General features: G+C 45.0%; 1 protein-coding gene across 1 annotated transcript in view; it reads left to right on the top strand.

Moving 5' to 3' along the window:
• The first annotated feature begins 2,240 nt into the window (after positions 1 to 2,240).
• Positions 2,241 to 15,855, top strand: part of grin2ba (glutamate receptor, ionotropic, N-methyl D-aspartate 2B, genome duplicate a) — a 55,867-nt gene continuing 42,252 nt past the window's right edge. Inside the window, exon 1 of the mRNA XM_030793560.1 lies at positions 2,241 to 2,435. Within this exon, the coding sequence (XP_030649420.1) occupies positions 2,241 to 2,435 (195 nt within the window). The remainder of the gene's footprint in view (positions 2,436 to 15,855) is intronic.

The following is a 15,855-nucleotide window of genomic DNA, read 5'->3' on the forward strand; positions in this document are numbered from 1 at the left end:
AAACAAACGTGTGCACGTGTCTGGTAATTACATATGTGTAATCATGATGAGTGCCTGCATGTGGTGACTCTGTGTCTGTGTGTGAGTGTGTGTGTGTGTGTGTGTATGTGCGTGTTGATATGTGTGTATGATAATAATGTATGCCAAACTGCATGTGTGAATGTGTGTGTGTGTATGTGTGGGCGTGCGTGCATGCGTGTGTGTTATAATGATATATGTGTATGATAATTGTATGTTCCTAGTGTTCATTTATTTGTGTGTGTGAGTGTGTGTGTGTTTGATGACGTGATTGGGGATGAATGAGGGGACTGTATGTAAGTGATTGTGTCAGTTGTGTGCAGTGCGTCTCTTTTCCCATGTGCCCATCTCTTAATCAATTTCACACATGCTCAGTCTGCCTTCCAACTCCTCTGCCACTCTGCCAATCATAGTGCCAGTCTGATGTGCCTGCACTTTTGGATCTATTTAACTGCTTGCTCTCTCTCTCTCCCTCTCTCTCTCTCCCTATCTCTCTCTCTCTCCCTCTCTCCCTCTCTCTCTCTCTCCCTCTCTCTCTCTCTCTCTCTCTCTCTCTCTCTCTCACAAACACACACACGCACAGTAGATTTTTTTCTTTTGTTGTTTAACCCCTCAGTATTTCCTCTATCTTTGTTCTTTCTTTCTTTCTTTCATCATTTTTTTCATTTATCACAGATTTTCTTTTTACCTCTTTACTACTTGTTACTCTAACTTTTTGTGCGTTTAATAGTTTGTTTTTTTTGGTAATTTGTTCTTTCTTTCTTTCTTTCTTTCTTTCTTTCTTTCTTTCTTGTTTTCTTTCTTCCCGTTGACATTTGAGGCATTCTCTCCACATAGTCCTGTTTCACTGCCCCATCAAACTGTTTTATATTTCTTTGTCCCTCTTTGTGTCCCCTACTGTCTACCCCTATCATGGTTCTCCATGCCGCTCTCTCTCTCTCTCTCTCTCTCTCAATTCCTCTGCTGGAGAATCTACCACCCATCCATAGAGAGAGATTATATCATCCATAATAAACACCATTATCCTGCTTCAAGACGCTTTGCATGAAATATTGATCTGTGTGAGTGTATATACACTCCTGTTTCCCAGCTTGCATGCTTTATTCACTATTTATGTGTGTCATACACAACATCTCTACCCATTTCTCTCTCTCTCTCTCTCTCTCTCTGTCTCTCTCTCTCTCTCTCTCTCTCTCTCTCTCTGTCTCTCTCTCTCTCTCTTCCCCCCGGCCCGTTTAACCCCCATCTCTTTAGTCGTTCTGCTGTTTGTCTGAGTTGCCCTGATTTCAACAAACTCTCTCTGATACACAGTGACATGCGTTATCAACGCTATTACTTCAGTCACTTCAGTCAATCTCTTTCTCTCTCTCTCTCTCTCTCTCTCTCTCTCTCTTTCTCTCTCTGTCTCTTGATGGGGGAATCGGGGCAGTAATGAGTGTCTGTGAAACCATTTTGTCTCCTTTGGTGTTTTAATGACGGGGCATCAAAGGTTTCCTGATCTCTCACTCTGTTTTTTCCTACTCTTCTCTCTCTCTGTCTCTCTCTCTATCTTTCTATCTGTTTCTCTCCCCCTTCACTGTCTCTCTCCCCCTCCACTTTCATCTCTCTGACTAAACTAAACTACCCATTGCTCTACTGGTAAGCCCATGTGAAGAACGAACCAGTCGAAGAGGCAGGAGAGATGAGATTTAGTTTTTAAAGTCGTGTAATGAAATTAATGAGGCACTGTGCCGCCTTTGGTCATCTGTCAACAATATGTCTCTCTTAGTGCTGTCCACTCACAGTCTCTCTCCCTCTCTCTCTCTCTCTCTCTTCAGGGATTTCACTATCTCTCCTCCACCATGCCTGCTTGCCGCTGCCACAGCTCCCTGTTCTCCTCTCCACTCCCTCAGGAAAAGCGGGCGTGTCCCACACTTGCCCCGCCCACCATTTGCAACACGCCCCGCCCTTCCCTCTCTCTCCTGGGACTCCTCTTGTGTGTAGCACTGCTGTTGCTACTGCCCCCTCCCTGCCAATCCCGTCGAGACAAAGGCGGGGGCGTGGCCCACTACATCCCGGGCGGACCAATCGCGGGGCAGTACCCGTCGTTACCCAAACTGCTCCAGGGGCTGAGCATCGCCGTGGTTCTGGTGGGGAACTCTAGCGAGGTGGCGCTGGCGGGCGCGCGAGAAAAGGACGATTTCCTGCTGATGCCCCTGTCGCCCAACGTGGAAGTGCTGACCATGAATGAGACGGATCCCAAGAGCATCATCAAGAGCATCTGTGACCTAATGACGGAGCACTGGCTCCAGGGCGTGGTGTTCGGAGATGACACTGACCAGGAGGCCATCGCTCAGATCCTGGACTTCATCTCCGCCCAGACCCACATTCCCATCCTAGGCATCCACGGAGGATCCTCCATGATCATGGCGGCCAAGGTAAGAGGAGCATAAGGAGAGAGGGAGCGATGCGTGGGGAGGTGGTGATGGAGGTGGTGGTGGGAGCGTTGAGTAAAGAGAGGTGGGGAGAATCGCGGCTCCCCCGATCATAGGTGACTGATTCATGAATCTGGGAGTAGGAATCGTGAATCAGATTCCTGATTCACGCCAGATTCCCTTACATTCCAGAGTGCAGATTCCAAATCCCAAATCTCAGACTTCTCTGGTCAGGAGATCGAGAAAATGGTCAAGCTCACAGATCTTCTGGTTAATGACTTACTTTCAAGTTCTGACTGGGCCCTTGCAAGGTGGTGACTGTATGTTGCTTTCAGAAACATGCCCAAGTCCAACTTACATGTGCATAAATGTGTTTAGACTCCCAAAACACACACACACATACATATGTGTATGTATATATATATATATATATATATATATATATATATATATATATATATATATGTGTGTGTGTGTGTGTATGTGTGTGTGTGATATATGTGTGTGTGTGTGTGTGTATGTATGTATATAGTATACTGCTTGGCTTCTGCTTCTTCCTTCCAGCTTGGTGGCTTGGTGGAAGCACATCAAATTGTGATGTTACGTTCTCATTTTGGATGAATTACCCTCTGACTCATCAGAGGATAATGAACCATAGCTTTATTGACAGAGAGAGAGGGAAGGGGAAAGAGAGAGAGAAAGACAGACAAAGAGAGAAACAAGAGAATTAAAGTGGGTGTTGAGGGGAGAGAAAGAAAGAGTTTTTTTTTTTTGTACGATAATTACCTAGCCATTATTGTTATGAGATTGTGTTAGATTCTGAAAGTTAGGTAATAAGTTAGATAAGATTTTTTCCTCTGTAATATCTCTGATGATCTCTAGTCTCACGGCTGCTCTTGGACTTTTCTGATACTTCACTTTTATCTCAGTGACAGCCAGTTGTTCTGAGCGAGAGAGAGACAGAGACAGAGAGACAGAGAGAGTAACTGTGTGTGTAAATAAGAAACGTGGGTATTCGGGGAGCTAGCCAGTGAGACTTGGGACATGATTATACCTTGCCGGGAGAGCTTTGAGAGAGAGAGAGAGAGAAAACCCAAAAAAATACAAGAGGGAAAAGTGAGACATGGAAAAGAAAAGCCACCGCGATACTGTGATAAAGAGTCCCAAGGAGTCACTCTCTGAGTCAGGTGGAATTACACCCACTCACAGACCGAGAGTGTACTATAGAATGTTCCGGAGGTTTTTGTTTTACCCGTACATGCAAACAGACAGACACACACACACACACACACACACGTACTGATATCCTTGTGGGGACTTCCCATTGACTCCCATTATCCTGTATCCCAAGAATACTAACCTATCCCTGACCCTAACCCTAACTCTAACCCTAACCCTAACCTTGACCTTAACCAAAGAAGTGTTTTGACACTTTTTGTTTTATCAGTAACAACAATATAGTGTAGAAAAACATTGTTCTCCTAGTGGGGCTCAGAATTTAGCACTTTTTGTCAGATTTTGTCAGATTACTTTTGGTCCCCAGAAGGATACCAATACATGGTACACACACATTGTGATTGGTCCACCAGATGCCACCCAGATGGAACATGTGGAGGGTTAGTTAAATAAACTAAAGACCCCTCCCAAAGGCCCCCATCACACTGCCTAGCATTTGGATGCATTATGATGCAACATCTACCCTTTTAATGCACAACAGCATTTTTTTGTTTGTGTGTGTGTGTGTGTGTGTGTGTGTGTGTGTGTGTGTGGGGGGGGGGGGGGGGGGGGGGGGGGGGGGGGGGGGAGAGAGAGAGAGAGAACAATAGTATCTTTGATGGTGTTTGGTTGGAGATACATTTTTTTTTATTGATAATCACTATATGCAGACTGAACCCCTAGCAGAATGAATATCTAAAATGAACCATTAAATGTGTGAATTGAGTCCACAGGGATATTTCGTATTAGCATCTTTAGCTTTGTGGACTGCAGATGCTTCTGCTATGTACAGTTTTGCAACTTGAAATAACCTGAAATTGTACTGCAGTTCGACACACAGACAGACACTAAGAACAGTCACACAGATAGATAGACTGATTGATAACAGTATTGAGTTCAACGTGGCAAATTTGTCAGCTCGTGCGAAATTGTACGGCATTTTTTTTTTTTGGTGTGTGTGTGTGTGTGTGTGTGTGTGTGTGTGTTAGTGTGCTGACCCTCCTTTTCCCCTCTGTCCGCCACATCCATATCCAACGGGATTGGCCAGGTCACTGTTGCTGCTTTATCTCTGTGGGCTGGGAGCCCTGCTCTGGCCCTGCCGTGGCTCAGGATTGAATTCTCTTAACGGCGTGATCAACTTCTAGTTCTCTCCAACGAATCCAGCTCTGACAAAGCACAAACGTAAAAGGGCTGGAATTTCACACGTTGGCAAACGCTAAGGTGGGGTTTTGGCAGGGTGGTGGTGGGGGGAGGAGGTGGGGGGGGGTGGTGCAGAAAGGAGACGCAGACAGACTGAGACAGACAGACATCTCTACTTGGAACGAGGCAGCTGAACGCAGGTGTTTTCTATCTCTTTCTACCGGCAGTTTTTTGTTTTTTTTTTCCCGTGGCTGAATGAGAGTGACATTTCTACCACTGCTTCGGTTCATCCAAGGTCTTGGCCGTGTCTGTCTGTCTGTCTGTTTGTCTGTCTGTCTGTCGCTCCTGACTGTATTTTATTTTTGTGTCTGACACACGCTCCCTCTACCCACTTTTGCAACTGCTTCAAATCCACTAAACACACTCTCGCTGTCCAATCACGTTAACCTAACTCAACCCTCTCAACACAATTTTCTGCCAGTGCAGTGTGTTACGACCCCCCTCGACCTGACAGCGACCCTGTAGGCATCCGTAAATCTTTACGACGTGGCGAGCGTCCGCTCTCTACACGTGGAAATTTATGTTTGTGTTTTATGGCTCATAAAGACCAGAAAAGGAAGAGCAGTCAGCTAAATGCATTATTCATTAAACACACACACACACACACACACAAACGTGTTCTTCGTGTGACTAGGATCTGGCCTCAGTGTGTGAGCTGGGAGAATACACTTAACGCCACACCACTAGCTAAAGCATGCTCTTCTACAAGACAGAAAAACAGGGTCATAAGTGTATATGTAAACCAGTTATTTCCAGTGTCCTTACCACATTTCCGCGGCTGCAGGATTCTGGTTTTATCACGCGATGTAGGAAGAGAATTGGCAGAAGGCTCAGAGACAAAGACTTGATACTGAGCATGCGGAACATAGAATCCAGACATATGCTTTAGAATAGAATATGGAATATTGGATACTGGTAACCAAGGAAATGACAGAGGCATTTTGGTGAATTCACAGTGGAAATGATTGACGTGTGAATTGACAACATAAAGAAAGAGAATTGCAGAGGACACAATGGGAGACAATCAAAAGACATTAAGCAAACCCCCCCCCCCCCCCCCCCCCCCCCCAAAAAAACAGAAGTGCTGGGGGACCTACTGAAACTTTGAGAGACTGTATTGAACGCTACACTAGACATCGATGCAGTGTGATAACTAGAAACATACTGACAGTAAGAACAACACTGACAGAGTAAGACAGAGAACGAAAATGGAACAGGGACACTGAAGAATCCTGGAGACCGACTGAGACATTGAAGAGACAGGCCGGATGACTGACAGACAAAACGAGGCAGAGAGCGAGACACTGACGGACAGATTGAGACCAACACCATCTGAGCCACAGGAGACGGGAGAGACAGACGGAGAGATAGGGAATAGTTTACGGAGGCCTTATCTGAGTCACGAGACATTCAGAAGCAGAATGAGACTTTGAAAAGAACCATGGTGAGACTACGAGACTTTGAAAAGGTACGAAGCACAGGTGAGACTCAATGAGACAGTGTGGACGGACCCAGGAAAATGAAGAGACAGATCGAGAGAAACCAAGCCCCCAAAAGAGACAATCTGATTCACTGAAGACAACAAACTGATACCAGCATTGCTGGAAACAGTAAGAGACACGGGACTGTGTCTGATGCAGTCCAGAGATGTATCAGAGATCCTGAAGAGACAACTTGAGTCACGAAAGAAAAACGCTGAGACTGAACGAAACGGACAGTGAGGGATCCACAAAGGTAGTTGAGAGTCTTAACTGAGACGCTGGGAGGATGTATCGAGACATTGACAAGACAGACGGAGACGCTGAGACATTGTCAGAGACGCAGAGAGATACTGAAGATACATGGGAGGGCCATGAAAGATTGAAGTCTGACCGTCCTATTCTGCCTTCATTGTGGATGAAATTTGCACATTTTCATCTCTAAGGAGGAGAGAAAGGAGAGAGAGAGAGGGGGGGGGATGAGAGAATGAGAGTGTACTCTGAAACTTCAGACACACAGATGGAGAGACAGAAAGAGAGAGAGAGGGAGAGGCCTTTTCTCCACCCTCTCTCTTTCACTCCTTCTTGGCCTTCCTCTTACTCAGTCTTTCACACATACAGCACACACTCACAGAACCCTGAGAGCTGAGAGATGGTTGGCACGGCAACCCCTTTTTGCGTATTCACATGGCAGATATTACGGTGAGAGAGAGAGAGAGCGAGAGAGAGAGAGAGTTTTTATTATGCAGCATGTTTGAGAGAGGATGCTGAGAACGATGAAAAAGTGAAGAGTGGCCTTGAGGAGGTCTGACGGAAGAGGCGCGGATACGAGAGGAAGACTGGGAGAGAGAAAGGGATAGTTCAGCTTCTTGGAGAGAAGAGAGAAAGATGGAGGGAGGAGAGAAAGATGGTGACAAATAGGGGGGAAAGAGCATTCCCATCTGTATCCATGAAAGAGATGGAGGAAAGTGTGGAGGAGAAGTGGACAGGGAGAATAAGTGTGTGTGTGTGTGTGTGTGTGTGTGTGTGTGTGTGTGTGTGTGTGTGTGTGTGGGTTGGTGTGCATGCGTTAGACAATGTACAAAAAAGAGAGTGGGAGGAAAATAGAAACAGTTGGGATTGAAACACACAAAGGATAGAGAGAGAGCATGGAAAAGAGAGAGAGAGAGAGAGAGAGAGAGATACTGTGGGTGGGTTTTTTTTTTCCATCTGTACATTTGCGGAGACAGACAGCGGAAATGAGTAAGAGAGAAGCGAATGCAGACCTCAGAATGTGTGAGACACACAAATGTGTTTTGACATGGCTAATACTCCCCTGGCAGAGAAGCCCGAAAATTACCACTCCATCTATAACCGTTAATATGCACACGCAGAGACACTTAAAAACTCTGCCCTTTTTGTCTGCGCCTGTTCTCCGCACCTCAGACGGAGAGAGGGAGGGAGAGAGAGAGAGAGAGAGAGAGAGACAGAGAGAGAGAGAGAGAGAGAGAGAGGGAGAAAGAGAGAGAGAGAGAGAGACAGAGAGAAGGTGCTGACTCCCACGCAGCGCTGAATGCTAACTCTGTAAAGGTTTTTTCGTTTAATGGCGACAATGCGAAATGACCTCTCAGGCATTAGTCTTGAGAAACTAGACAAATACACATCGTTTTAATGCTACAGATCTGTCTGTTCTCAGACAATTAATAGACATTCTGTATGAATGGGGGGAGAGGTGAAAAAAAGGTACCATTCCGCACTCTCACCGTCTTGTTCCGTCTGAAAATGAAGAGAGAGAGACAGAGGACAACAGCCAGAGCGTGTACTCATAGCAGTTAAAAACTGAGCCGGTACGTCTCTATAATATAATCTATACTCACCCTCCGCTTTATTAGAGACGCCTGACTTAGATCTCCATTCACTGGCCACTTCATAAGGTACATCTACCCGATAGGGACACTGTAAAAGGTGTACAGTTACAGACTGTGCTGCTGCCATGCACAATTTGTCAGTCACCTTCTACCCTGTTTGTCAGTGGTCAGTTTCTGATCCGTGTTGACTGGATATTGTTTTGCTGGCGGTCCGTTCTCAGCACAGCTGTGACGCTGATGTGGTAGCACGCGTGATGCTGGTACCAGTATATCAGGCATGGGAGTGTTGTTGGGGTTTTTACCGACGTCAGCGTCATCGCTGGGTTCAGAGTGGTCCGCTACCCCCAAAAATACTCAGCTAACAGCAGTCCTGTGATCAGAAAGTGATCGCCGATGAAGGGCTAGCAGAAACAGTGCTTGAAAACAGATGGGCGAGGGTCCCAATAAGGCATATGTCTTATACACTTCTGCTCAGATCATACAAGTACACGAGTGCTTCTGGTCTGGACGGAGATTCAAACTGGGCAGTATTACTCATCTTTGTGAGTGATGTCACGTCGGCTGCAGTTTAGAGAGGAGCAGTGTCCCAACGCCAGGGAAAAAGCTTTCATCCACTTTTCATCTTCACATATCACACCAATGCTGGACTGCTGCCTAACAAAAGTAAATAATAGTGAAATTCTGAATGAGATTACAGTTGTTCTGATGATAGAGAGATTTGGGGTGAAGGGTAAACTTAAGGATGAGGTATACGGGCCAGAGTTGTTATGATGGCACAGAGATTTTGGCTGAAAACAAAAGTTAATAATGAAAAGGCAGGGTTGGCAAAGCTTAACTTCTTTTTTTTACCACAAACCAGCAGCTCAGTCTTAACAGGGGGGAAAAAAAAAGAAACAACAGCCGAAAATGCTCTCCAGTGCATTACTGTTATGCAGCGTGAATACCCAAACACAGACAACCCAGTTTTACCACTTAAACCAGTCAAAGAGTCAACCGGTATGACGGCTTATCATCTACACAGCACATTTTCCAATGATTTCTCAGTGTGACGTTTAAGTTATTTTATGGGCATTAAACACCCTCAGTGTTATTGATCCTCCGGTGAGTTACTCTGGTAAGTGTTGATTGTATAAAGGCTGTAACTGTTGTAGGGGTCATTGAACTGTAGTGAATTAGTTGTGCGCGCTATGTGAAATAAGGAGTGTGATCTTAGCTGTTTTTGTAAAGCAAACAGAACGGACGAGACAAGTCTAGTCTGACCAAGGTTTGGGCCAAAGCCGAACCAAATGCCGTCTGGAGAGACTGACTGCAGTGAGTAATTACCGCTGTGAGAGAGGCCATGTGCCGAGAGAGGGTGTGTGTGTGTGTGTGTGTGTGTTTGTTTGTGTGCGCGTGTGTGTCTTTGCGTGTGTGTGTCTTTGCGTGTGTGTGTCTGTGCGTGTGTGTGTGTCTGTGTGTGTGTGTGTCTGTGCGTGTGTGTGTGTCTGTGTGTGTGTGTGTCTGTGTGTGTGTGTCTGTGCGTGTGTGTGTGTCTGTGCGTGCGTGTGTGTGTGTGTGTGTGAGTGTGAGTGTTAGTGTGAGCGATGATTCAGATGTTCTGTCGCAGCAGGAGGAACTGGTTCCAGAGTCCACTCAGAGTCGCCACGGTTACTGCTAATTACCACGTATGGGCACGCGAGAGAGAGAGAGAGAGGGAGAGATAAAACCAATTGCAGTATTTAATCACCCTGTCCCGTTGAATTCGGTGGGACCAATTAGGTGTCGCGGCTCTGTTTGCCAAAAAAAAAGGCCCGTGTTTCTGACTCGGACCGCTCTCTCTCCTTCTCCCCACGTGATAATCAGCGATTTCAGAGAAACAGCGAAATCACCCCCCCCCCCCCTTCCCGAGGATGTGCGCTTGTGTGTGTTTTACCTTCTCCTGGCTCTCAAGGTTTGGTCTCTAAGCCTGCATTAATATCCCCAATTACTGCCCACACAAACAGACACCCTCCCACCCACACTCAGACGGTAACTGGTCCCCGTCAGGCCGACCGCTTTGTGATTTTAATTGTAAAGGGTTGTTTTTGCAGAAATCGTGTCTCTGTAATACAGAACAGCATTTAGGATCGTTTAGAACAAACAGGAACAACTGAGTCTCTGCTGTCAATACAGACCTGTTCTTGCATATCTGCTCTTAGTCAAGGGCCTTACACACACTCTCACGCACACACACACACACACACACACACTCTCACGCACACACACACACTCAAATAGACGTACACACACACACACACACTCACTCACTCAAATAGACATACACACACATGCACACGCACACACACAAACACACAACCAAACATAAACACATGTACACAAAAAACAGGCTTCAGTTCACTCCTCTCTTATGCCTCCCCCGGTGGTTTTTTTTTTCTCTCTTTCTCTCCATCTCTTTTCTTGTCTCTTTTCTATTGTCTACCTCCCTCCTCTTTCTGTCCTGGTTTAGAAAAAGTGACAGTTCGGCATGTGTGCTCCCCTTTCTCAGAGAGAGAGAGAGAGAGAGAGAGAGAGAGATGGAGAGAACGAAAGAAAGAAAGAGAGAGAGCCCTACATACACGTGTCCTATTTCTCCTCCTCCCCTCACTCTGTCTCTCTCTGCCCATTTGGAGTGTGGACATTTTTAAACCCCGCTCTAACTTTACTCTTCCTCTTCCTCCACCTCTCTTTCTCTCTCTCTCTCTCTCTTACACCCACTTTCTCTTTCTCTCTCTCCCTCTCTCTCTCCATCATAACCTCCCTGTCGCTCTTCCTGGCTGTCTTCCTCTCATTGCTCTTCCGTCTCTTTCTACCAGCGTATTTCCTCATTGAAATAATTGAAAGAAATATTCTCTCTCTCTCCATCCCTTCATCTCTTTCTCCATCAGTCTCTCTCCACTTTCATCTATGTTCTCTCACTCTCTCTCTCTCTCTCTCTCTCTCACTCTCTCACTTTCTCTCTCTCTCATTATGAATAGTAATTCAGGTCTGATGGCAGCTCCCATGGTCAGACAGATTTTCTCCAGCTGTATGGGTACACGCCCTCTCTCTCCCCCTCTCTGTCTCTCTCTCTCTCTTTCCCCTCCAGACAGGGCGATGGTCCCTCCACTCTTTTATCAGCGGTCCACCTCTGTGTCTGTCCTAAATGAGGAGCCCAAAATGCTGCCTTATCTATTCATAGGCTGTGGCCTGACTTTAGCCATTTTGGATGTTAGCGTTAAATTCAACTCTAATCTGGGTCCCTCATGCCCTTGCCAACAGGGCTATGGAGTCTACACTCCACTCTTACCCCACTTGTTCTAAACCCACCACCTCCTTCCCCTATTTATTTATTTATTATTCATTTTTTTAAGTTATTTATTTACCTCTGTTTTGTACCTCATGCTCACTAATGATTCGAATGAATCGAGTCGTGTTGGCACGAAACACGGTTATTCCTCGTTGCCAAAGCAATTACAATAAAACAACTGTCATGAAAAACAAAATAGCTTGTGCTTTTGACCATTATCCAAGTGTTTTTGTCCTGTGTGTGTGTGTGTGTGTGTTTTTTAAATGTTCCTGCTTACGCCTGCCCTCTGTTTTAGTCTGTGTTCATTCCTCACTGTCTCTTTCTCTCTCTGTCTCCATATCCAAACAGAATGAATTACATAAACAAAATTAACTGAACAAATAAATTCATGCTTAAATTTATATCTTCTTTTTGCATTATTTATGAGAATATAATTTAAAAAAAAGTCAAGTCAAGGCCTTGTTATGATGAGTGACCATCTGAGTGATACATTAAGGAATCATAGAGTGATGACAGTCTCAGTAAAGTTCTGTTAAAGGTCTCTCGCTCTCTCTCTCTCTCTCTCTTTCTCTCACTCTCACACTCTCACACATAGACACACACACACGCGCACACACACACACGCGCGCGCACACACATCTGATCTTCCCCTCATTTCCTCTCATTTGTCCTTGCTCTCTCCAGCGCTTGCCATCTCTCCTTCTGTCTTCTGTGTAGAACAACACACAATCTACCCATCAATGGAGCGTGAGAGAGAGAGAGGGAGAGAGAGAGAGAGTGTGAAAGGCGGAAGGCATGAACAAGGACCACAAGATGTGCTCAGTCAATTACCCATGAGTGCTGTGCCAAACTGGCTCTGGTTTAAGACACGCCATGCTGGGAGGCACACATGCGCCCACAGACACACACACACACACACACATACATACTCGCACACGAATGCACACTCAGAGACAAGCACACACACACACATTCATACTCAAACATGAATGTACACTCAGAGATAAGCACATACAAACACACACAATAACACAGTCACAACACAAAAACATGCACAGACAGTTACTCGCATGCAAAAACGGACACAAAAACGCACACTCACAGAGGGTCACACACACTAGTGCATTTATGAAGACGTATTGGTGTACTATATTCACACTCACACAGAAGTGTGTGTGTGTGTGTGTGTGTGTGTGTGTGTGTTTGTGTGTGTGCGTGAGAGGGGGGACGTGCAGACAAAGAGAGATTGAGAGACAGCTCACCGTAAACCATTGTTCCTCTTTCTCTTTGGGGTTCCAGTTTTGATGGTTTTGTGTGTGTACGTGTGAGTCTATAGATCTGCCGATACATGCGTTTTTTTTTTTCCCACTCAAATCCACAGTATCCCCCTGTTAACCCTCTAACTTTCTTTCTCCCTCTGTCTTGTTCTCTCTCATACACACACACACACACACACACGCATACACACTCTTACTCACTCATACACTCACATTAGTGGTATTATATAGCGGGATAAAAAACCTAACACAAGGTGTGAGAGAACCAGTCAGTCTCTCATTTCTCCTCCCCCTCCCTCTGTTATTCACTGGTCTGAGATAAAGAGAGAACATGTGATGAATGTAAATGGTGCCCCTCCCCTGTTCTCTTCAATTAGGACAAACACAACCTCTGTATCACGTGCGTACATGCTCGCACACACACACACACACACACACACACACAAACACACACACTCACACACATTAAGCACATACTCACGAATAAACACACTTAGATACTTCGAGACACATAGACTGGCCACTGTGTGGATTTTTTTCAGCGATGTCTCTGATTGAACAGCTCTGCGATATTTACTATCTTTTTTTCTCCCAGTCACACTGATTGTTTGCACTGGGACAGAGTGATGTTAAAAACAGTACCATTCAGAGATGTCTTCACTGGGTCCCACACAGATGCTAAATGAAAACCAGCACATCAGCTTTTAAAGCAAACATCACCTGTCTCCTCTCTCTTTCTCTCTTTCTCTCTCTCTCTCTTTCTCTCTTTCTCTCTCTGTCTCTCTTTCTCTCTCTCTCTCTCTCTCTCTCTCTCTCTCTGTCTCTCTCTCTCTGTCCTTTCTTCACATTTTGTTCATACACATGACACTGGTTTATTGTATTCTGAATGAAAATAATTCTAGAATCTGTTTTCTACAGTTAGAGACACTCTCCCTAACACGTTCATTCTGTTATCCTTCTGCACTTGTTTATTTAGAGAGAGCAAGAGAGAGAGAAAGAGAGAGAGAGAGAGAGAGAGAGAGAGAGAGAGAGAGAGAGAGAGAGCGAGAGAGAGAGAGAGCGAGAGAGAGAGCAAGTTAATCTTATTTCACATGTGATGTAAAATGAAGCAATATTTTTTATATTCCACATTATCACATACAGATTGTATGTGCGATTGTTTGGCAATGAGTTGGTTTCAGTTGTTTTTTTTCTTTTGTCATCATTGATTCATTTGTTTGAATCAGAATCATCCGCCTGCCATCAGTCTCATAATTCATATAATCAACTGAACTGCCACAAATACGTCAAGATCTGTGATTCCTCACTTTTATGATATGTGACACATCAGTGAGAAAAATTCCTTGCCTGCCATTTCTTTCTTTGTGGTTACAGAAGTTGGCAGTAGCTACATTCAACCGAACTGGAAACTCGTAACTTTTTCATTGCAAATTTTCATTGCATATTTTCAACATTCGGCCTAAAAGAACCCAGTGGTAGAACTTGACTGACCACCATCAGTCCTAAAAGTTGTGTTTGTGTGTCTGTATGTGTGGGTATGTGTATGTGTGTGTGTGTGACAGAGAGAGAGCGAGAGAGAGATGCCTCAGTGGAGGGAGCATGGGGTTAGAGAAGAGTGGCATTTAGGGATTTACCACTCTCTCTCACAAACATATTTAGCTCTGTCTATCAAACCGGCCAGAGCATAATACAGTTTATCCCAGAGCAATCACAGTGACCTCAGGTGTGCTTGCGTGTGTGTGTGTGAGTGTGTGTGTGTGTGTGTGTGTGTCTGCTGTGAGTGAATATTTCTGTTAGCACGAATGGGATCTTTAGTGGGGTTGTGTCAATGGTAACCTCGTTTCCACAGAAACAGCCTGTCCCCACGACCCCCCTTCAGCCCTCTGCTCTGCCTCTCTATGTTTCTCTCTCAGCCTGATAGTACAGTCAAGTGAGAGTGAGAGAGAGGGTGAGGGAGAGAGAGGGACAGAGAGGGAGAGGGAGAGGGAGAGAGAGGGACAGAGAGAGAGAGGGAGGTTGAGGGGAGGTGAACAGACTGTAGGGGTATTTTGGGGTTCTGAGAATAATGAAGTTCTTGTGCTAAATGAGTCAGCGAGGTACCATAATGAAAATGAAGGGAAGGCTGCTGCCATCAAAGGGGACAAAAAATGGACGGATGGAAAAAAGAACAAAAGAGAAGAGAGGGAGCAGGTGAAAGAGAGGGAGATGGGCGTTGTCAGATGATTTTTTTTTTGTTCCTTTATATGTTAATATATCTGGAAAGGATTAGAGTGAGAGAGAGGAAAGAGACAGAGTGAGTGAGAAAGAGAGAGAGAGAGAGAGAAAGAGAGAGAGAGAGATTGATTATGCTCTTGTGAGTGCTTTTTGGCATTACTGAAACTACACTACCCAGCCAATATAGACAATTAGAATTTACATCAAGAATGATTGAGACAAAAAAAAAGGACAGAGAAGAGACGGGATAGATAGGGTAGAAGAGAAGCAGGGAAAAAAAGGCAGTTTGGCAAAGAAGACAGGACAGAGCAAATGAGAGAGAGAGAGAGAGAGAGAATCGGAGAAAGAGAGAATGAGATTCCAGGGAAGGACAGAACAGAAGATGGATGGAGACTGTGAGGGATGGTTGGATGGTGGGAGAGACAGAAGGGGACGGTGTTTGAGACAGTGTTTGGGACAGTGAGGTAAAATGTAAACCCGTGAAGACGGACTGAGGCTGAAAGATAGCGGCCAAAGAGAGAGAACCTGTCAGAGCAGACAGGTGAAGAGAAGGTGGACGTGAAAATAAAACTAAATAAAAATGTCCCTATGCAGCATTGTCGAGGACCTGATTGAACAAAAAGTAAACAAAACAGTGAAATTAACAGTAAACAAAACCGAAACAATAGTAGCGAAGATTAGACTACAGAAAACGAAACAACTGTAATCAACAGTGGAAAGGATTAGGTTGCTTAAAAGTAAACGAGGTAATGGTAGGGAACTGTGAACAAAAATGAACAGTAGCTGCAAAGATTAGACTGAACAAAACTAAACAACAGTTGGAAATTTGATAGTAATCAAACGTGACCAACAACATAAAAACTCAGACAGACCTAATGTGAGGCACAG

The sequence above is a fragment of the Chanos chanos genome, chromosome 16, assembly GCF_902362185.1.
Source record: "Chanos chanos chromosome 16, fChaCha1.1, whole genome shotgun sequence".
NCBI classification, from domain to species: domain Eukaryota; kingdom Metazoa; phylum Chordata; class Actinopteri; order Gonorynchiformes; family Chanidae; genus Chanos; species Chanos chanos.